This window comes from Oncorhynchus masou, chromosome 15 (genome assembly GCF_036934945.1).
Source record: "Oncorhynchus masou masou isolate Uvic2021 chromosome 15, UVic_Omas_1.1, whole genome shotgun sequence".
NCBI classification, from domain to species: domain Eukaryota; kingdom Metazoa; phylum Chordata; class Actinopteri; order Salmoniformes; family Salmonidae; genus Oncorhynchus; species Oncorhynchus masou.
Genome location: NC_088226.1, coordinates 52456434 through 52479100, shown reverse-complemented (window position 1 = coordinate 52479100; position 22667 = coordinate 52456434). Strand labels below are relative to the sequence as shown.

At 43.3% G+C, this 22667-nt stretch overlaps 1 protein-coding gene across 1 annotated transcript in view; it reads right to left on the bottom strand.

The window, feature by feature from the left end:
• The window catches only part of LOC135556428 (leucine-rich repeat-containing protein 7-like), a 149020-nt gene that overhangs the window by 67763 nt on the left and 58590 nt on the right, over positions 1–22667 (bottom strand). Inside the window, exons 2-4 of the mRNA XM_064989633.1 lie at positions 7763–7965; positions 4092–4209; positions 3818–3896 (exon numbers count right to left, since the gene is read on the bottom strand). Coding sequence (XP_064845705.1) covers positions 3818–3896; positions 4092–4209; positions 7763–7965 — 400 coding nt within the window. The remainder of the gene's footprint in view (positions 1–3817; positions 3897–4091; positions 4210–7762; positions 7966–22667) is intronic.

The window sequence follows — 22667 nt, the reverse complement described above, 5'->3', positions numbered from 1 at the left end:
AGTCCCATCCACCAAACTACCAGGTGTTAAAAAGGGAAGAGAGTAGTTTTATACCCCCAACCCTAGCCTGTGGTTGACCAAATAGAATTCCTGGTAATAAAATTGGGCCAATTGCCAGATAACACATATCCCATTTCAGGCTCAATGTATAGACAATTTGAACCAATGAGAACTTGCCACATGTAGCTATGAGTCCCAGACTGACATTCCTCCCATGTCTGACACATTAATCATGTAATCCCTATTACAGAAAAACAACTAATTCCCTCTTGATCTTAAGTTCTCTGCGTTGTGTATGTATCTTAAAATATTACTACATCACTGACCTCAAACCAGAGTCTCTCAGAGCGTTCATAGTCAGGCCATTAACACCCCTATCAGATCACAGAAAAATCAGTCTACTTAAACAGAGCAATACTCAATCATGAGGAGGCATCAAAGCCAAAATAACTGCACGATATTAAGAAATGCTATATATGGAAAGAAAGTAGTGTAGAAACCTACCAAAAACAATTAGGCAACAACAAATTCAATCCATTTTAGACAACTGGACAAAACTTTTCACTGTAATAGTGAAGGTGTAAAGCTGGCAGCAGAATGCCTACAGTATATTTGATCTTTCAGCTTCCCTATCAAATCTAAAAATTTCAAGCACAAAACCTAAGAAAATCAACAACAATGACAAATTATTTGATAAAGAATGCAAAAACCTAAGAAAGAAATTGAGAAACCTATCCAACAAAAAACATAGAGACCCAGAAGACTTGAGTCTACGCCTTCACTATGATGATACAATAAAACAATACAGAAATACACTACATAAAAAGAAGGAACAGCACACAATGTAATTGAAGAATCCATAGCATCTAACCACTTCTGGGAAAATTGGAACACACTAAACAAACAACAACACAAAGAGTTATCTATCCAAAACAGAGATGTGTGGATAAACCACTTCTCCAATCTTTTTGGCACTATAACAAAGAACAAACAGCAAAAACATATACATGATCAATTACAAATCTTAGAATCAGCTATTAAAGACAACCAGAACCCACTGGATTCTCCAATTACACTGAATGAACAAAAGGACAAAATACAAACCCTTCCAACCCAAAAAGGCCTGTGGTGTTGATGGTATCCCTACATGAAATGATAAAATATACAGACCACAAATTCCAATTGGCTATACTTTAACATCATCCTCAGCTTCCTTAATATTTGGAACCAAGGACTGACAACCCAAATCCACAAATGTGGAGACATATTTGACTCCAATAACTACCATGAGATATGCGTCAACAACAACCTGTGAACAATCCACTGCAATATCATTAACAGGAGACATGTACATTTCCTCAGTGAAAACAATGTACTGAGCAATTGTCAAATTGGATGTTTACCAATGTTTACCTAATTGACAAACAAACAAACCAAAACAAAGTCAAAGTCTTCACATGCTTTGTTGACTTCAAAAAAAGCTTTTGACTCTATTTGGCATGAGGGTCTGCTATACAAATTGATGGAAAGTGGTGTTGGGGGGAAACATATTACATTAACAAATCCAAGTACACATAAAACAAGTGTGCAGTTAAAATTGGCAAAAAAAACATTTCTTTCCACAGTGCCGTGGGGTGAGACAGGGATGCTACTTAAGTCCCACCCTCTACAACACATATATCAACAAATTGGCAAGAGCACTAGAACAGTCTGCAGCACCCAGCCTCAACCTACTAGAATCTGAAGTAAAATGTCTAAGGTCTACTGATGATCTGGTGCTTCTGTCCCCAACCAAGGAGGGCCTACAGAAGAACATAGATGTTCTGCACAGACTCTGATAGACCTGGGCCCTGACAGTAAATCTCAGTAAGACAAAAAATAAGCGTTCCAACAAAGGTCCAGTTTCCAGGACCACAAATACAAATTATTTCAAGACACCGCTACTTTAGAGCACATAAACTATACATACCTCAGGCTAAACATCAGTGCCACAGGTACTAACTTGCACAAAGCTGTGAACGATCTGAGAGACAAGGCAAGAAGGGCCTTCTATGCCATCAAAAGGAACATAAATTTGACATACCAATTAGGATTTGGCAAAAAATACTTGAATCAGTTGTAGAACCCATTGCCCTTTATGGTTTTCACAAAATGGGACAAACACCAAATTGAGACTGCATGCAGAATTCAGAAAAAAATATCCTTAGTGTACAACGTAAAACAACAAATAATGCATGCAGAGCATAATTAGGACCATACCCACTAATGATCAAAATCCAGAAAATATATGTTAAATTCTACAACCACCTAAAAGGAAGCGATTCCCAAACCTTCCAAAAAAAACCATCACTTACAGAGATATGTATTTTGAGAAGAGTCCCCTAAGCAAGATGTTCCTGGGGCTCTGTTCACAAACACAAACAGACCCCACAGAGCACCAGGACAGCAACACAATTAGACTAAACTAAATCATGAGAAAATAAAAAAGATAATTACTTGACACGTTGGAAAGAACTAACAAAAAAACTGAGCAAACTACAATGCTAATTGGCCCTAAAAAGAGAGCACACAGTGGCAGAATACATGATCACTGTGACTGACCCAAAATGAAGGAAAGCTTTGACTATGTAAAGACTCAGTGAGCATAGCCTTGCTATTGAGAAAGGTCAATGTATGCAGACCTGGCTCTCAAGAGAAGACAGGCTATGTTCACACTGCCCACAAAATAAGGTGGAAACTGAGATGCACTTCCTAACCTCCTGCCAAATGTATGACCATATTAAAGACACATATTTCCCTTAAATTACACAGATCCACAAAGATTTTGAAAACAAATCCAATTTGATAAACTCCCGTATCTATTTGGTGAAATACCACGGTGTGCAATCACAGCAGCAAGATTTGTGACCTGTTGCCACAAGAAAAGGGCAACCAGTGAAGAACAAACACCATTGTAAATACAACCCATATTCATGTTTATTTATTTCCCCTTTTGTACTTTAACTATTTGCGGCATTGTTACAACAATGTTTATAGATATAATGACAATGGAAATGTCTCTATTATTTTGGAAATAATGAGTGTAATATTTACTGTTCACTTTTTACTGCTTATTTCACTTTTGTTTATCCATTTCACTTGCTTTGGCAATATAAAGATATGTTTCACATGCCAATAAAGCCCCTTGAATTGAAAGAGAGAGGCAAGTATAAAGAGAATCTTCGAGAACCCATTTGTTTGTCAACCCATGATTTCCCACCAACAAATGCTAAATGTATGACGTATTGCTCAGGGGTAACTCCCTTATGGTTTTCCCATGTATTTTATAGCATGAGGCACATTATGTCAAGAACTCGCAGAGAGACCTGCATTACCCTCTGTAAGGACAGGAAACTACTCAATATTTAACAAATGGCATACAGTATTTACACAATGCAGGAAAGAAATGTCTTACATAAACAGTGATGGAATTGTTTCTATTCTTCTATGCTAATCATTTAAATTCAGACAAAAGCCTCAGACACACAAATACAAGTCTCCCATGTAGTTATTTTCCTCATTCTGTTTATCAGTTAATTTCAAAGTTGCCATGAGGTGACTAAAATATATATATATTAAAAAATGTATTTCTGCAGCCAATTTGACTGAAAGCATTTTCATATGAAAATTCATGGTTGTTTTTTTATTGAGGTAATCGGTGATTGTTGCTTGATACAAAGCAACAGACACAGCTGTTGGCAATGATAATATAGCATTACCATTGTCCCTATAGACTACAGCCATCCCACCACAATGATACACTTCTTTCTTCACTTACTTGGCAATAGGATTTACACTGGCCTCCACAACAGATAGGCATTTACAGCATTTAATGTTGTCTGGGAACTCTTGAATACCTAAAGAAGGAATGGAATGGAAACATGTTTGTCATTCATAACAAATGAACACACATTTTTAATACTCATGCCTCGTCATATTGTACATCATGCTAATATTTAGAGTGACAGTATCAGTAGAGAGTTGACAATTTAGAATATATCAGAGTAGAAACTAGCAGAGATTGCTGTGGACATCACATCTCTCTCGCTTACCGTTTTTACTGATGTCCAACTCCCTCAGGTTTACAAGGCTGGCTATGGTGGTTGGCAGGTTTGACAGGTCATTGTCAGGTATGCTCAGTTTACGGAGAGCCTGACAGTTAAATAGTTGCTATGGAGAGAGAGGGGCAGAACAGAAACAAGTTATACTGGTGTTATATCAATCTCAGCCTGCGGTGTTGAAAAAGTGTAGACTTTGTGAGATTTCATGCACTGTTTCAATAAGGCCGGTCTCTAATGATCCTGCTGTGCTGTTGTTAAATGTGAAACATGAGAGAAACGCTGAGGCAACGTCTTTTTCAATGTTCTGACACGTTTCCCCTTCACTGTAAGAGCAGCAACTCTCAGTTGAGTAACCTTGTAGGACAACATTAGTAGTCCACAGCTCTATATGAAGGGAGGGAGGGAGAGAGAGAGAGAGAGATGGAGCATAGAGGGAGGGAGAGAGCCACATCAGTCCTCCTCCTCAGAGAGAGAGAGAGAGAGAGAGACAGAGATATGGAGCATAGAGGAGGAAGGGAGAGAGAGAAAGAGAGATATGGAGCATAGAGGAGGGAGGGAGGAAGAGAGAGACATCAGTCCTCCTCAGAGAGAGCGAGGGAGAGAGAAAGAGAGATGGAGCATAGAGGGAGGGAGGGAGGGAGGGAGGGAGGGAGGGAGGGAGGGAGGGAGGGAGGGAGGGAGGGAGGGAGGGAGGGAGGGAGGGAGGGAGGGAGGGAGGGAGGGAGGGAGGGAGGGAGGGAGGGAGGGAGGGAGGGACACATCAGACCTCAGAGAGAGCGAGGGAGAGAGAGAGATGGAGCATAAAGGAGGAAGAGAAAGCAGAGGGAGGGAGGTTGAAAACAGTGCTATGCAGAGTTCGTGTGCATGCGCATCATGCCATATGCAGTATGTTTGAGATAACAGGTTAATAATTACCATTCTAACTGTGTAACATGAATAATGAAGATCAATATTTACATTCATAAATGTACAGAATTTGTTTTAACAAAGCCAGCCAATACAGTATCAACAAGCGCATCCTCCCATCTCTGTAGTCCATTCCTTTCTCCATGTAAAATATAGATTAGAGAAGTTGATTCCTTTCTAAATGTAGAGCAGAGACTAGAGAGGGACAAGTTCTAAGAGTCTACATCCCAAATGGAACCTTATTCCCTATACAGTCCACTACCTTTGACCAGAGTCCATAGGGAAGAGGATGCCATTTGAGACAGCCAGGAAGACATTAGAGTCCAGTAAGGACATTACTGTAACACGCCCATTATGAGAGGCCATTACTCTTTAAGAGCTATAATAGCCAGAGGGGGAGTATCTACATCAATGGAGACTGGAGAGGATCAGGACAGCTAGCATTGTCCAGTCTTGCCCAAGGCATCACTTACATAAAGACCACACAATTTGGATCTATCAATGCCTGGTTCGTATGCAACCCTGTGAGGCACCACACTGGCTCTGAACTCTTCACAAAGACCCTGAACAAACCTCACTGAGATCCATAACTTAACGTATCTAATTGGGAGTTGATTGATGAACACAATACACTGTCAAATGTATTAAACAAATAATACTTTATTAATTCCACAGAACCTCTGAAGGATATCACTGTACACATTCAGACAATTAATTGTTGAAATTCATGAATGTTGTATTGAACTTCATTGAATGGTAAAATTGTATTGAATGCTATGATGTATTCATCCAGGAGTTTCCATTTCAAATGAAGACACTATTGTCGTAACATCTAGACTGTAATAGATCTCCTTTGAATGTATTAATGAAACCTACATTCACTGAATGTATTGTTTTCTATTCAGTGTGAAGGTTAGATAAAAGTCAGCAAGTCCATTGAGTGGGGGCTTCAGTCACAGAGCACACGCTACATCGCTCTATAAGAAACCGAAGAGTTTATTTCCAAAACGCTACAGTATATCCACAAATTTTTCACACTTGTACTTTTTTGTCAGAATTTGCTTCATGTATGTGCAAAATATTACTGTTCTCAGATTTGTTACTCATATATTTGAACTGTGTGTATAAAATGTTTTTTTTTCCTCAAACACTATCTATCTCCATTGTTTAACAGGAATTAACTTTGTATACTTGTCTGTGATATGTGGATGTCTCACATAGCTATCTTAAGATGAATGCACTTACTGTAACTCACTCTGGGTAAGATTACTAAAAATGACTTAAATGTCAAATGTACACTACCGTTCAAAAGTGTGTGGTCACTTAGAAATGTCCATGTTTTTGAAAGAAAATCACATTTCTTTGTCCATTAAAATGAATACAGTGTAGACAATGTTGTAAATGACTATTGCAGCTGGAAACTGCAGATTATTTTATGGAATATCTATATACAGTACAGAGGCCCATTATCAGCAACCATCACTCCTGTATTCCAATGGCAAGTTGTGTTAGCTAATCCAAGTTTATCATTTAAGGCTAAATGATCATTAGAAAACCATTTTGCAATTATGTTAGCACTATTGAAAACTGTTGTTCTGATTAAAGAAGCAATACAATTGGCCTTCTTTAGACCAGTTGAGTATCTGGAGCATCAGCATTTGTGGGTTTGATTACAGGCTCAAAATAGCCAGAAACAAAGAACTTTCTTCTGAAACTCATCAGTCTATTCTTGTTCTGAGAAATGAAGGATATCCCATGCGAGGAATTGCCAAGAAACTAAACATCTAGTACAACGCTGTGTACTACTCCCTTCACAGACAGAGCAAACTGGCTCTAACCAGAATAGAAAGAGGAGTGGGAGGCCCCGGTGCACAACTGAGCAAGAGGACAAGTACATTAGAGTGTCTAGTTTGAGAAACATATGCCTCACAAGTCCTCAACTGGCAGCTTCATTAAATAGTACCCACAAAACACCAATCTCAACTTCAACAGTGAAGAGGTGACTCCAGGATGCTGGCCTGAGGTCACAAATGTATCATTTCTACAGTTCTTTATTAAAATAAATGTAGTTATTTGCTACATTTGACCGTGTAAAACCTAGCAGTACTACTTATTTCTCTGAGAGTGAGTCAAACATATAGCTTTTAAAAAAAACATGATTATTTGTCTCGCTGAAATGAAACCATCAAGTGAAAGATTTCAAACAACTACATGTCTGTCATTGAAGTGAAGAAAAAACACACTTTCATAAATTCTTCAAAAAATAACAGTAAATTGTACACCTTTTCTGAAAATATAGTGTATTGGAAAGAAACTCTTAAACTGCTCTCTCATTGACAGGGAGCTGTCCATGGTGCTTATTCATAACCAACCCCCTTCTCTCCTGGCCACATAGCTTCTTCCTCCCCCTCTGAATGTTTTTCTCTCTGCTTTATTAACAGCTCATTTACAGACATGAAGGACATTACGCCACTCTTTGGTCTGTGGGGGTTTGGTTGGCTTGGCAACGCATTTAGACAATCAACACTGAGAGAGAGAGAGTGCATAGAGCTGAGATAATGTTGACATCGATCATTATGCCATGCTTTGTAATGTTGGGAAATGGTCTGAACTATGACTTTACAGAGTCCCTTTTATACACTTCACCCATTTCATCCCATAGCCCCAGCCTCAGCCCCAGCCCTCAGTACCCAGTCCCAGCTCTCAGACCCAAGCCTCAGCCCCAGGCCTCAGGACCAAGCCTCATCAGAACCCACCTTGGGCAGCTCCTCAATCTGGTTGGCGTCCAGGTAGAGCTCCTCCAGCGTGCGCTCGAAGCTGAAGATCTCCTTGGGCACCTGCTGCAGACTGCAGTGGGAGTAGTCCAGCACTGAGATGACCTCTTCCTCACCCCGGAAGCACCGGCACGGCACCAGGCGCCCAATGATCTTCCTCTTAGTCGTCATCTCCAGACACTGCACTGTAGTGGGGGAGGGGAGACAAAGGAGAGAGAGATAAGTGAGACAACATAAACTAGCTGAGCGTTCCTCTGACCCACTCTGCTTTAAATAATCTCACCATTGCCTGGCCCTTGTATCGCCAGCCTCCTGATAAGGTCAGGACAGCACCGCAGAAGACGAAATGGAATTAGCCGCAGCCATGCTAAACCACACTTGTCAAACTGGCTCTTAATCGTCTCCGATAAAGTTGTTTCAAATATTTTTTATTAAACACACACAAGAATGGTGTATAGGTATACAAGACAGGTATACAATTCTTATCTAAACATAAAAGAGCATTCAGGAACAACAAGACCCAGAGTTCTGGGTGCAAAACAAATAATACAAAACACGACATACAAAACAAGGACATGTAGAAAGAAAGAGGGAAGATGTCCCTCCTATCCCCCACTTATTCCCCCCCCCCCCAACTGCTCGGGTGGCAGGGCCAGCACATGCTGCCCAAAGGTAGATTAAAATATTACAGTTGAGAGTGCGTTAATAAGTACAAATTCACAGCGCCGTCTCGTCCAAGTAGGAGAGGAAAGGCTGCCAGATTTGATCAAATGTTGATAATTTATTGTTCAGAATATATCTAATTCTTTCTAAGTGTACAGTGTTTGCCAATTCACTGAGCCATAATTTGGTAGAGGGCGCTTCCCTCCTTTTCCAAAACAACAAGATGAGTTTTTTTGCCGAAATGAGACCGTACGAGATTAGTTGTTTTTGGGGGTTGGTTAATCCGTTTAGGGACACAGATACTCCCAGGATTATCAGAAGCGGGTCTGGATCTATTGAAGTCTCCAAAACTTCAGAGAGGATCCCAAAAATTCCACACCAATAGCCATGCAAGCTAGAGCATAGGGCAAAGCAGTGGAGTAGTGTACCCTGCGCAGCCTGACATTTATCACATGTAGGGGATGTATCAGGAAATATCCTATGCAGTTTAGTTTTGGAATAGTGTAATCTGTGTAATACCTTGAATTGTATGAGACGATGTCTGGAATTAATGGAGCATGTGTGGATATACTCCAAGCTCTCTTCCCAGTCTGCCACAGAAATGTCAGTCCCTAGATCTTCCTCCCATTTTGCCTTGATGGCATCTGTAGAAGGTGTGCTAACAGATTGAAAAGCATCATATAGACGCGATATCAGTTTGTCTGAGGTGGGGCATATTTTTATGCATCCGTCAAACATGGAAGGTTTAGCATTCCCAAATGTTGGGAGGTGTTTTCTAACGTAGTCTCTAATTTGTAGGTATCTGAAAAAAAATACTTCTGGGAAGATTATAAGTTTCCCTCAGCAACTCAAAGGAAGCAAACGTCCCTTCTATGTATAAATCCCCTATGGTACTTATCCCCAGCTCTCCCCATCGCTCAAAGGTGTTATCAAGGTTAGAAGGGGCAAAGGAGGGATTCCTGGCGACAGGGAGCATGAATGACATTGGTCTAAGCTCAAAGTGGACTTTAATTTGCTTCCAGATTCGGACTGTGCTATGTATAATGGGATTGTTACAATAAAGTGACATCCAGCAGAAACTTAACAACGCAGAGGTTAGCGGCCCAGTAATAAAATATAAAATTTGGGAGAGACAGTCCTCCTTCCATCTTGGATTTACAGAGGTGTTTTTTACCAATCCTGTGTGTTTTATAATCCCAGATGAAAGGATTGATAATTGAGTCCAGTTGTTTATGAAAGGAAATGGAATTAGCCGCAGCCATGCTAAACCACACTTGTCAAACTGGCTCTTAATCGTCTCCGATAAAGTTGTTTCAAATATTTTTTATTAAACACACACAAGAATGGTGTATAGGTATACAAGACAGGTATACAATTCTTATCTAAACATAAAAGAGCATTCAGGAACAACAAGACCCAGAGTTCAACAAGACCCAGAGGATTGATAATTGAGTCCAGTTGTTTATGAAAGGATTTAGGTATGAATACTGGGACGTTCTGATATAGGTAGAGCAGTTGTGGGAGGAAGACCATTTTGATGGCATTTAATTCTTCCGAGCAGAGAAATTGGGAGAGTTCTCCAAAATAGTATGCTTGCTTTGAGTTTTTGTATCAGAGAGGGGAAATTCTCTTTAAATAGTAAGGAGTATTGTTTGGTAACTACAATTCCTAGGTAGGTAAATTTTTCTGAAGAATGGGAGATGTTCTAGCCAGGAGGTGTTTTGCGACCGTATGGGCATTAATTCACTCTTGTTCCAATTTATTTTGTATCCCGAGAAGGTACCAAACAAATTGATCACATCAAGAATAGCTGGGATACTAGCCTTCTGTTACATAGAGGAGGATGTCATCTGCGTATAGGGAAATCTTATTTAGAGTATCTTTAGTATTATAGCCGTGTATTGCTGCGTGAGATCTAATCGTCTGAGCGAGGGGTTCGATAATTAGGGCGAAGAGCATAGGCGACAGCGCACAACCCTGCCTTGTCCCCCTGTTAAGGTTAAATCGGGGCGACAATGATTGGTTAGTGAGTATTCTGGCACAGGGGTTCCTATATAAACGCTGGATCCAATTTATGAACTCATCTCCAATATTAAATTTCGCCTATGCTCTTCGCCCTAATTATCGAACCCCTCGCTCAGACGATTAGATCTCATGCAGCAATACACGGCTATATTTCTGTAGGACCTTGAATAGATAGGGCAACTCAACTTGGTCAAAGGCCTTTTCGGCGTCAAGAGATATGACGGCAAGGTCCACGTTGGGTAACCTCTGAGAATACATAATATTGAAGAGGCGCCTGAGATTGAAGAATGAGTTTCTGTTAGGGATAAAGCCGGTCTGATCCGAGTGGACCAATTTGCCAATTAAAGTGCTAAGCCTGTTAGCCAGAGTTTTTGCTAAAATCTTTTGGTCTGTATTAAGGAGAGATATTGGTCTGTATGACCCTACCTCTTCTGGATCTTTACCCTTCTTATGTATAACTGTAATGAACGCTTCGTCCAAAGTAGATTTTCTAGGTTAGCTAGCCAGCTATTATCGTTCTTTTAACGTAACGTAACGCAATCATCACTGCTAGCTAGCCAGCTAGCCCCCGAATAGCAGCACTGTAGAAACTATTACAGTACAACGGTTTGATTTGTTTGATCGTAGCTAGCTAGCTACATAGCCGTCTTTGTATCTAAGACAATTGTGTAGTCTAGAGCGATTTTCTAGGTTAGCTAGCCAGCTATTGTCGTTCTTTTAACGTAACGTAACGCAATCAACACTGCTAGCTAGCTAGCTAGCCCCAAATAGCAGCACTGTAGAAACTATTACACTCGACGGAACGACTTGATTAATGTAGTGTCAACATCGCAGCCACTGCCAGCTAGCCTACTCCAGCAGTACTGTATCATTTCAATCATTTTAGTCAATAAGATTCTTGCTACGTAAGCTTAACTTTCTGAACATTCGAGACGTGTAGTCCACTTGTCATTCCAATCTCCTTTGCATTAGCGTAGCCTCTTCTGTAGCCTGTCAACTAAGTGTCTATCTATCCCTGTTCTCTCCTCTCTGCACAGACCATACAAACGCTCCACACCGCGTGGCCGCGGCCACCCTAATCTGGTGGTCCCAGCGCGCACGACCCACGTGGAGTTCCAGGTCTCCGGTAGCCTCTGGAACTGCCGATCTGCGGCCAACAAGGCAGAGTTCATCTCAGCCTATGCCTCCCTCCAGTCCCTCGACTTCTTGGCACTGACGGAAACATGGATCACCACAGATAACACTGCTACTCCTACTGCTCTCTCTTCGTCCGCCCACGTGTTCTCGCACACCCCGAGAGCTTCTGGTCAGCGGGGTGGTGGCACCGGGATCCTCATCTCTCCCAAGTGGTCATTCTCTCTTTCTCCCCTTACCCATCTGTCTATCGCCTCCTTTGAATTCCATGCTGTCACAGTTACCAGCCCTTTCAAGCTTAACATCCTTATCATTTATCGCCCTCCAGGTTCCCTCGGAGAGTTCATCAATGAGCTTGATGCCTTGATAAGCTCCTTTCCTGAGGACGGCTCACCTCTCACAGTCCTGGGCGACTTTAACCTCCCCACGTCTACCTTTGACTCATTCCTCTCTGCCTCCTTCTTTCCACTCCTCTCCTCTTTTGACCTCACCCTCTCACCTTCCCCCTACTCACAAGGCAGGCAATACGCTCGACCTCATCTTTACTAGATGCTGTTCTTCCAGTAACCTCATTGCAACTCCCCTCCAAGTCTCCGACCACTACCTTGTATCCTTTTCCCTCTCGCTCTCATCCAACACTTCCCACACTGCCCCTACTCGGATGGTATCGCGCCGTCCCAACCTTCGCTCTCTCTCCCCCGCTACTCTCTCCTCTTCCATCCTATCATCTCTTCCCTCTGCTCATACCTTCTCCAACCTATCTCCTGATTCTGCCTCCTCAACCCTCCTCTCTTCCCTTTCTGCATCCTTTGACTATCTATGTCCCCTATCCTCCAGGCCGGCTCGGTCCTCCCCTCCCGCTCCGTGGCTCGACGACTCATTGCGAGCTCACAGAACAGAGCTCCGGGCAGCCGAGCGGAAATGGAGGAAAACTCGCCTCCCTGCGGACCTGGCATCCTTTCACTCCCTCCTCTCTACATTTTCCTCCTCTGTCTCTGCTGCTAAAGCCACTTTCTACCACTCTAAATTCCAAGCATCTGCCTCTAACCCTAGGAAGCTCTTTGCCACCTTCTCCTCCCTCCTGAATCCTCCTCCCCCCTCCTCCCTCTCTGCAGATGACTTCGTCAACCATTTTGAAAAGAAGGTCGACGACATCCGATCCTCGTTTGCTAAGTCAAACGACACCGCTGGTTCTGCTCACACTGCCCTACCCTGTGCTCTGACCTCTTTCTCCCCTCTCTCTCCAGATGAAATCTCGCTTCTTGTGACGGCCGGCCGCCCAACAACCTGCCCGCTTGACCCTATCCCCTCCTCTCTTCTCCAGACCATTTCCGGAGACCTTCTCCCTTACCTCACCTCGCTCATCAACTCATCCCTGACCGCTGGCTACGTCCCTTCCGTCTTCAAGAGAGCGAGAGTTGCACCCCTTCTGAAAAAACCTACACTCGATCCCTCCGATGTCAACAACTACAGACCAGTATCCCTTCTCTCTTTTCTCTCCAAAACTCTTGAACGTGCCGTCCTTGGACAGCTCTCCCGCTATCTCTCTCAGAATGACCTTCTTGATCCAAATCAGTCAGGTTTCAAGACTAGTCATTCAACTGAGACTGCTCTTCTCTGTATCACGGAGGCGCTCCGCACTGCTAAAGCTAACTCTCTCTCCTCTGCTCTCATCCTTCTAGACCTATCGGCTGCCTTCGATACTGTGAACCATCAGATCCTCCTCTCCACCCTCTCCGAGTTGGGCATCTCCGGCGCGGCCCACGCTTGGATTGCGTCCTACCTGACAGGTCGCTCCTACCAGGTGGCGTGGCGAGAATCTGTCTCCTCACCACGCGCTCTCACCACTGGTGTCCCCCAGGGCTCTGTTCTAGGCCCTCTCCTATTCTCGCTATACACAAAGTCACTTGGCTCTGTCATAACCTCACATGGTCTCTCCTATCATTGCTATGCAGACGACACACAATTAATCTTCTCCTTTCCCCCTTCTGATGACCAGGTGGCGAATCGCATCTCTGCATGTCTGGCAGACATATCAGTGTGGATGACGGATCACCACCTCAAGCTGAACCTCGGCAAGACGGAGCTGCTCTTCCTCCCGGGGAAGGACTGCCCGTTCCATGATCTCGCCATCACGGTTGACAACTCCATTGTGTCCTCCTCCCAGAGCGCTAAGAACCTTGGCGTGATCCTGGACAACACCCTGTCGTTCTCAACCAACATCATGGCGGTGGCCCGTTCCTGTAGGTTCATGCTCTACAACATCCGCAGAGTACGACCCTGCCTCACACAGGAAGCGGCGCAGGTCCTAATCCAGGCACTTGTCATCTCCCGTATGGATTACTGCAACTCGCTGTTGGCTGGGCTCCCTGCCTGTGCCATTAAACCCCTACAACTCATCCAGAACGCCGCAGCCCGTCTGGTGTTCAACCTTCCCAAGTTCTCTCACGTCACCCCGCTCCTCCGCTCTCTCCACTGGCTTCCAGTTGAAGCTCGCATCCGCTACAAGACCATGGTGCTTGCCTACGGAGCTGTGAGGGGAACGGCACCGCAGTACCTCCAGGCTCTGATCAGGCCCTACACCCAAAGAAGGGCACTGCGTTTATTCACCTCTGGCCTGCTCGCCTCCCTACCACTGAGGAAGTACAGTTCCCGCTCAGCCCAGTCAAAACTGTTCGCTGCTCTGGCCCCCCAATGGTGGAACAAACTCCCTCACGACGCCAGGACAGCAGAGTCAATCACCACCTTCCGGAGACACCTGAAACCCCACCTCTTCAAGGAATACCTAGGATAGGATAAGTAATCCTTCTCCCCCCCTTAAATGATTTAGATGCACTATTGTAAGTGGCTGTTCCACTGGATGTCAGAAGGTGAATTCACCAATTTGTAAGTCGCTCTGGATAAGAGCGTCTGCTAAATGACTTAAATGTAAATGTAGAAGGGAGAGCTCCATCCTCATTGGCCTGAACCAACATTTTGTGCAGGTAGGGAGAGAGCATGTTGCTGAATGTTTTATAGAATTCACGAGGGTATCCATCTGGGCCCGGGGTCTTGCCACTCTTTAGAGATTTAATTGTTTCTCGAATTTCATCAAGAGATATTTCCTTATTCAGGAAGTTAGAATCTTCCTGGTTCAGGGCAGGAAGATTACAGTCCTCCAAAAATGTTTGCATTATTAAGGGGTTAGGATCCGCTTTAGATGTATATAGAGTCTCATAAAACTGCCGGAATCTGACATTGATGTCTTTGGGGGAAGAGAGTAATTCCCCAGATGCAGATTTAACTTTGTGAATCATTCGGTCACTCACATTTTTTCGAAGTTGTCTGGCGAGTAATGTGTGTGGTTTGTCACCAAACTCAAAATATTTTTGCTTGGCATAGAGAAAAGATTTAGTAATTTTAGCTGAGAGAATCTGATTATATTCAAATTTTAAAGAGATAATTTTTTTATGTTTCTCCATAGATGGGTGGCTAGCATTCTCCCTATCCAGTAAGTGAATTTGTCCCTCCAGTTCTTCCAGTTTTCCTCTGTTTCGCCTACTCCTGGCAGCCTGAAATGAGATGATACAGCCTCTCAGACAAGCCTTCAGTGTTTCCCACAATAATGCTGGGGAGGTCTCTGTGTTGTCGTTGGTATCAAAGAAAAATGTAATTTGGTCTTTAAGATATTCACAGAATGTTGGTTCTGTGAGGAGCTGAGGATTCAACCTCCAGACCCTCTCGTTTGGAACAATGTCACCCAATCTCAGGGAGAAGGTGAGTGGACTGTGGTCCGAGATTATATAATATCACGTTTATTTAACAAATCAAAAACTGAAAAATTGGGCGTGCAAAATTATTCAGCCCCCTTAAGTTAATACTTTGTAGCGCCACCTTTTGCTGCGATTACAGCTGTAAGTCGCTTGGGGTATGTCGCTATCAGTTTTGCACATCGAGAGACTGACATTTTTTCCCATTCCTCCTTGCAAAAAAGCTCGAGCTCAGTGAGGTTGGATGGAGAGCATTTGTGAACAGCAGTTTTCAGTTCTTTCCACAGATTCTCGATTGGATTCAGGTCTGGACTTTGACTTGGCCATTCTAACACCTGGATATGTTTATTTTTGAACCATTCCATTGTAGATTTTGCTTTATGTTTTGGATCATTGTCTTGTTGGAAGACAAATCTCCGTCCCAGTCTCAGGTCTTTTGCAGACTCCATCAGGTTTTCTTCAGGAATGGTGCTGTATTTGGCTCCATCCATCTTCCCATCAATTTTAACCATCTTCCCTGTCCCTGCTGAAGAAAAGCAGGCCCAAACCATGATGCTGCCACCACCATGTTTGACAGTGGGGATGGTGTGTGTTCAGGGTGATGGGCTGTGTTGCTTTTACGCCAAACATAACGTTTTGCATTGTTGCCAAAAAGTTGAATTTTGGTTTCATCTGACCAGAGCACCTTCTTCCACATGTTTGTGTCTCCCAGGTGGCTTGTGGCAAACTTTAAACAACACTTTTTATGGATATCTTTAAGAAATGGCTTTCTTCTTGCCACTCTTCCATAAATGCCAGATTTGTGCAATATACGACTGATTGTTGTCCTATGGACAGAGTCTCCCACCTCAGCTGTAGATCTCTGCAGTTCATCCAGAGTGATCATGTGCCTCTTGGCTGCATCTCTGATCAGTCTTCTCCTTGTATGAGCTGAAAGTTTAGAGGGACGGCCAGGTTTTGGTAGATTTGCAGTGATCTGATACTCCTTCCATTTCAATATTATCGCTTGCAGTGCTCCTTGGGATGTTTAAAGCTTGGGAAATCTTTTTGTATCCAAATCCGGCTTTAAACTTCTTCACAACAGTATCTCGGACCTGCCTGGTGTGTTCCTTGTTCTTCATGATGCTCTCTGCGCTTTTAACGGACCTCTGAGACTATCACAGTGCAGGTGCATTTATACGGAGACTTGATTACACACAGGTGGATTGTATTTATCATCATTAGTCATTTAGGTCAACATTGGATCATTCAGAGATCCTCACTGAACTTCTGGAGAGAGTTTGCTGCACTGAAAGTAAAGGGGCTGAATAATTTTGCACGCCCAATTTTTCAGTTTTTGATTTGTTAAAAAAGTTTGAAATATCCAATAAATGTCGTTCCACTTCATGATTGTGTCCCACTTGTTGTTGATTCTTCACAAAAAAATACAGTTTTATATCTTTGTTTGAAGCCTGTGTGTGTGTGTGTGTGTGTGTGTGTGTGTGTGTGTGTGTGTGTGTGTGTGTGTGTGTGTGTGTGTGTGTGTGTGTGTGTGTGTGTGTGTGTGTGTGTGTATATATATATATATATATATATATATAAAAACACACATTATATATATATATATATATATATATATTTATATATACACACACACACACACACATACATACATACATACATACATACCCACACAAAAAAATCGTATATATATTTAAAGAATATGTATATACATCCATATGCACATATACACATTCAAACATTCATAGCCCAGTATAACAATCTACACTGATTTAAAATATACACATACATAATACTAAAATGCTAATAGAAAATAGTAATAAAGTACAAATAGTAATTATATGTACGCACACCTACACAGCCATAAGCACTAAAGAGGGCTGGTGGGGCTCTAATCGGGAGAGCGGCCCACGGCTAGACAAAGGCAGAACGGCACAAAACATCAACTTGCTAACCAGGTGTCTGCGTCTGCGTCTGCCCCTTCCCAACCATCACCCCCAGTCCCATGCAAGCAATAAATAAATGGTATGGTAGTAAGAATAATGTAAGGATTGTAAAATAAATAACGAAACAAAACAAAAGTGGGGGAATATAAGTATATCCATCCGAAAGTGTCAGTGATCAAACCTGGAAGTAAAAATATGCATCACTCTGAGCACAGCCGGGATGAAAGTGAATTTAACGTTAAATGAGCGCTCTGACCGCCCTCCATTGGTCGGCTCAGCGTCTTACATGTTCGGTAGCCCTTGTTGAGCCTGTTTAAATACGGTTTCACCCAATATGGTATAGTATGGATTCGAGTCCATGAGCAGACCCTAACACGCAATGACAAGGCACTCTAACCTGTACGGGGGATTGGTGTATATCCCCGGATAAACTTCTCTGCATCCAAAACCGAGGAGAGCCAAATCTTCTCACCGGAAGGCGGGGTAATTCTTAGTCTTGCAGGGAAGAGCAAGGCTGGGCGAAGATGGAGTTTGTAGAGTTTGGTCATGACATCTCTGTAGTCGGCGCGATGCTTTGCCACATCGGGAGTATAATCCTCATATACACGGAATGGATGCCCTTTATGTGACAGGTTGCCCCTCATTCGAGCTTCACGCAGGATAAGATCCTTGGTCTTGAAACTGTGATAACAGATGATTACTGGGCGAGGACGTTGGCCCGGTCCAGGCATTGGGACAAGGGAGCGATGTGCACGGTCCAGGTGGAGATCCGAATCCAAAACATCCGATCCCATTGCATCCTTCAATAGCTTGGCGAAGAAGTTGGTGGGGCGAGAGCCCGCCTCTACCCCCTCTGCCAGACCAACAACGCAAAGGTTATTACGTCTGGATCGGCCCTCCAGGTCTACCACTTTCACAGAAAGCCTCTGCACACTATCCTGCAATGACGTGCATAGCTTCTCTAACTCGTCGATCCTACCAGCGTTGAATTCAGAAGCTTTCTCAAGGTCCACAATACTCTGGCCATGCGAAGCGACCGTTCGAATGATGCTCTCGATTTTGGTGTCCAGTTTAGCAATAGTGGCCTTAAGATCATCAACACGTAGCTCCCCCAAAGCCCGGGTAAGTTCTGTAAGTGTCACGTTGTTGCAGGTGCCTCCCGCCATGTCTGTCTCGTTGTTTAGTGGGGAGTAGGCCTCCGCTGTGGATTTATTGTCCTTTGGTCGCTTATTACTCAGCATTTTCATATAAAAAGTTACAATCTTGTATTAGAAAGAAACGTTTGTTGTAAAAAGTGCCATAAAGTAGGTTAAATTAGATTATTTCGCAAAAAAGTTGCAGGGGCCTCTCACGCACAACCGTTCACTCCGACATGCAAGCTCCGCCACCCCGTCTCCGATAAAGTTAAGTGCAATTAGCCAACCTAAGTCAAAGCCCCCATTCACACTGTTACACAGCACAGTAATACCAGCCTACCTCACTGCCAGTCCCACACACTCCTAATTCACCAATGTGAAATGTAGAGTAATTTCACACATATAAAAATGTCATATTCTGCTCTTGACAACAACTCCTATAGCTATATTTCTTGGGCAAATTAGATTTACTGGGGAACGTCAATGGTAGATATCAGGGCTCATAACATAGTCTCTAACTAATAAATATTGATAGACTACCTGCACATCCCCACTGGGCCAACTAACACTGTGAGGAACATGTTTCTGTGAAGACAATTTACACTAAATAATTAGCTGCTCTGCCGTCTGCTCTCAAAATGATTTAAGAGAATGAGTTTGAATGTGAGTATGTTTGTCCTATTTCCATGTAAGGACGAGGTAAGATCTGAGTTGTATCTGAGTTTATAGTGTCTGCAAGGTCATATTCCTCTCTCTTGGAGGTTGTATAAGAGGGGTCTTGTAAAAAATAAGTAAATCATTCCCCCACGATAATGAAAGTTCTGATTAAGTAGTGGTAAATATGTGATTGTACCCTTGGATAATAAAACTTATTTATATCATACTCAACCCTGTGAAGCTCATTCAATGCAGCCATTGTTCAGCCTCTGCTGCTAACTTAGGCCCATAGTAGTCACAGCATCACAAACGCAGGGAAATCAAATTAACAAGACACTTGTTAATCCTTTTACTTTTTCCGATTGTATTATTATTATTATTATTATTATCTTGTAAAGCTGGTATTGCCCCAAAACATTGGAATGCTCTTTGTAACTACAAGTAGTCTGTGAATTACCCTGTCCCTGAACAAATCAAGTGTTTACTGTAACTGGGCCCTGACTGTAAACCTTACAAAGTTGTGTATTTTGTCAGCAGGGTAGGTTGAGACCAGGGGCAGCTGGGTGATGATTCATAGCCTCCACCAGCCAGCAGCAACTCCACAGCCAACAGGCTGGGGCCCACCACTCATCTTTGCTTTCCACCCAAACACACAACAAAAACAGACATGGCACAGGCAGAACAACATTCTCCATCTAATAGTCTTTGTATTGTTCTGTAGTCCCATTGTAAAGGAGACAAACAACCTTGTTTCAATCGGAGTGCCTTGCCAGAGAGATGAATGACATTTCAGCTTGGGAGACATAAATCCTGTATGGAGCCGGGCTCTCAGGAGTACATATAAGACAAGGTCACAGTGAAATCCCTCCATCATCTCCCCACTCCTACTTCCAGGAACAAAGCAGCAACTGCCAGTTCCCTCTCCTGTCCTCTGCTCTTCTCAACAACACAGCATCAGGGGTCACACCCACAGAGAGGTCAGAGAGGTGTCAGCAGCCAATCAAAATGCAGGTAAGAGACTGTCTGAGCAGCAAATCTATTAAGCCAGTGATACAGCACAAAATTCACTTAGAAATACACAGCAGCTTCATGTGTCTCCTAATCAGAGCCTTTGAGTGGGATTCCTGCTCTGATGACTATGGCTGTATAGCTTACAGACAGAGGGGTTCTCATAGGAGTATAATAGTGACTATATAGGGCCTCATCACACAGATCAGAACTGCAGGACTCTAGGCTCAGCTGTGTACGTGACAATTCCCAATGGGGTGAGAGAATCTGAAATCAATTGTCTACTGATGATCTGGTGCCTCTGTCCCCAACCAACAAAGGCCTACAGAAGCACCTAGATCTTCTGCAAAGACGGTCAGACCTGGGCCCTGAATGTAAACCTCAGTAAGACAAAAATAATGGTGTTACAAAAAAAAAGATCCAGTTACCAGAAATACAAAATTCCATCTAGACACCGTTGCCCTAGAGCACACACAAATTATACATACCTCAGCCAAATGTCAGCGCCACAGGTAAGTTCCACAAAGCTGTGAACGATCTGAGAGACAAGGCAAGAAGGGCCTTCTACGGTATTAAAAGGAACATAACATTTGATATACCAATTAGGATCTGGCTAAAAATACTTGAATCAGTTATAGAACCCATTGCCCTTTATGGTTGTGAGGTCTGGTGTCCTCTCACCAACCAAGAATTCTCAAAATGGGACTGTGACGTAGAAGTCCGTCACTGGCCGTGGGCAGCATTTGGTTCTTTAACGCACACACATATTCATCACTCCTCCCTGCGCCATTATAAGATAAGTTAACAATGTGGGTCGACACACAAATTAACTTCTGTCTTGGTACATGCATTTCACACTTGTCAATGTTCATATTTGAGAGATACAATAATTATTATACTTATCAATGTTGTGGATGAGCGCATTGTTTATTTGTTCTGTTCCTCTCTCTCCATCTCTGTAGCTTCCGGGTATGCTGGAAAAGGACCCGAGCTAAGGGAATTGGGTTGGCTTTATAGTGCCTGTCCCAAATGGCTCATTAATGCATATGGGCATATTGAAAGATATTGTCAGTAGTGATGTAATGTTGTAAATGTTATGTTGTGATATTGTTTAAAACCGTGTTGCAATGTATATCCTTTAGTATGTTTAGTTCATGGAAAATGTAGGTTTGTATTGGTAATTGATTAATTAATTAGGGTTAATTGTTCTGAGGGGAGGGGCTAGCCCTACAAAAGGAGCCTCTCTTTCAGTCATGAAGAGGCAGTTTTGGATTGAGCTGTGGATGGGGCAGCATTGTTTTTAAGCTGTCCCATAAGGTAGACGTTGATGGCAGTACTGTTGTTTTTTGTTCTGGAATCACTTGTAAATAAACACCTTTGCACAGAAGAACTTTTGCGGTTCCGCCATCTTTTTATTTTGATAGAGGTTAGGTTATCCAGTTTAGCCTTCTGGCCTACTCTACGTGACATATGGTGGCAGTGGTGGGATGGCGTACCGCAAATCAGTGAATTCCAACAAGAGAGGTAAAGGAATGCGTACAGGATTGCGTTCTCAGCAACAGCATCAACTGTCAGAAAAGGTACCTGAAGTTGAACCGGGGTGGAATACCATGGAATCGTCTGGTGAAGAAGAGGTCAAGTATGAGAAACTAGGAGCCCGACCGCGGGGCCAAAGACAACCAGAACTGGGTGAGCTGCTGACTGAAGGAGCAGTTGGGGGACCAGAACCACACCCAACCATGGTAACCCTTTTTCAGCAACTTTTCACCTGCCTTGAGAGGAGGGACGAAGACCTCAAGCAGGAGTTACGTGGCCTACGCCAATCTATCCTCACAGCTCCCCACCAGGCGGAACTCGTCAGTGAGAGCCCAAGATTGGGTCTTCCAACACCAGGACGACAAAGGCTCGATGCAGCAGGGACTTCAACTCCACAGCAGGCACCCCAAGCAGTAATGAGGCCAGTACCAGGAGACCAGTCCAACAGTGTTAATGTCCATCTTCCAGCATTCCTGAGGAAGGAGCCAAAGATGCCCTCATACCAGCAGGGGGAGGACATTGAAAACTATCTGCTGAGGTTTGAGCGCATGGCTAAGACGTGGCAGTGGCCTGAGGTAGAGTGGGCCTGCAGGCTTGTCCCATTGCTCACGGGCAAGGCCTTAGAGGCTTACACAGCAATGGATGAGGGGCTGTCCAATGTCTACAAGGGCTTGAAGGAAGCGCTGCTGGTGAAGTTTGACATCTCACCGGAAACCTACCGTCAACGCTTCAGAGCTGCATCAACGCCATCGGGTGAGTCACCGACAGAGACGTACCACCGCCTCAAGGGTCTCTACCGACGATGGGTTCGACCGGGGGAGAAGACACAGGACGAAATCGGGGAGGTCATCATCCTCGAGCAACTGAGACTCTGAATGCAGAATTCTGCAAAAAAAATATCCTTCGTGTACAACGTAAAACACCAAATAATGCATGCAGAGCAGAATTAGGCCAAAACCAGCTAATTATTATAATCCAGAAAATAGACGTTAAATTCTACAATCACCTAAAAGGAAGCGATTCGCAAACCTTC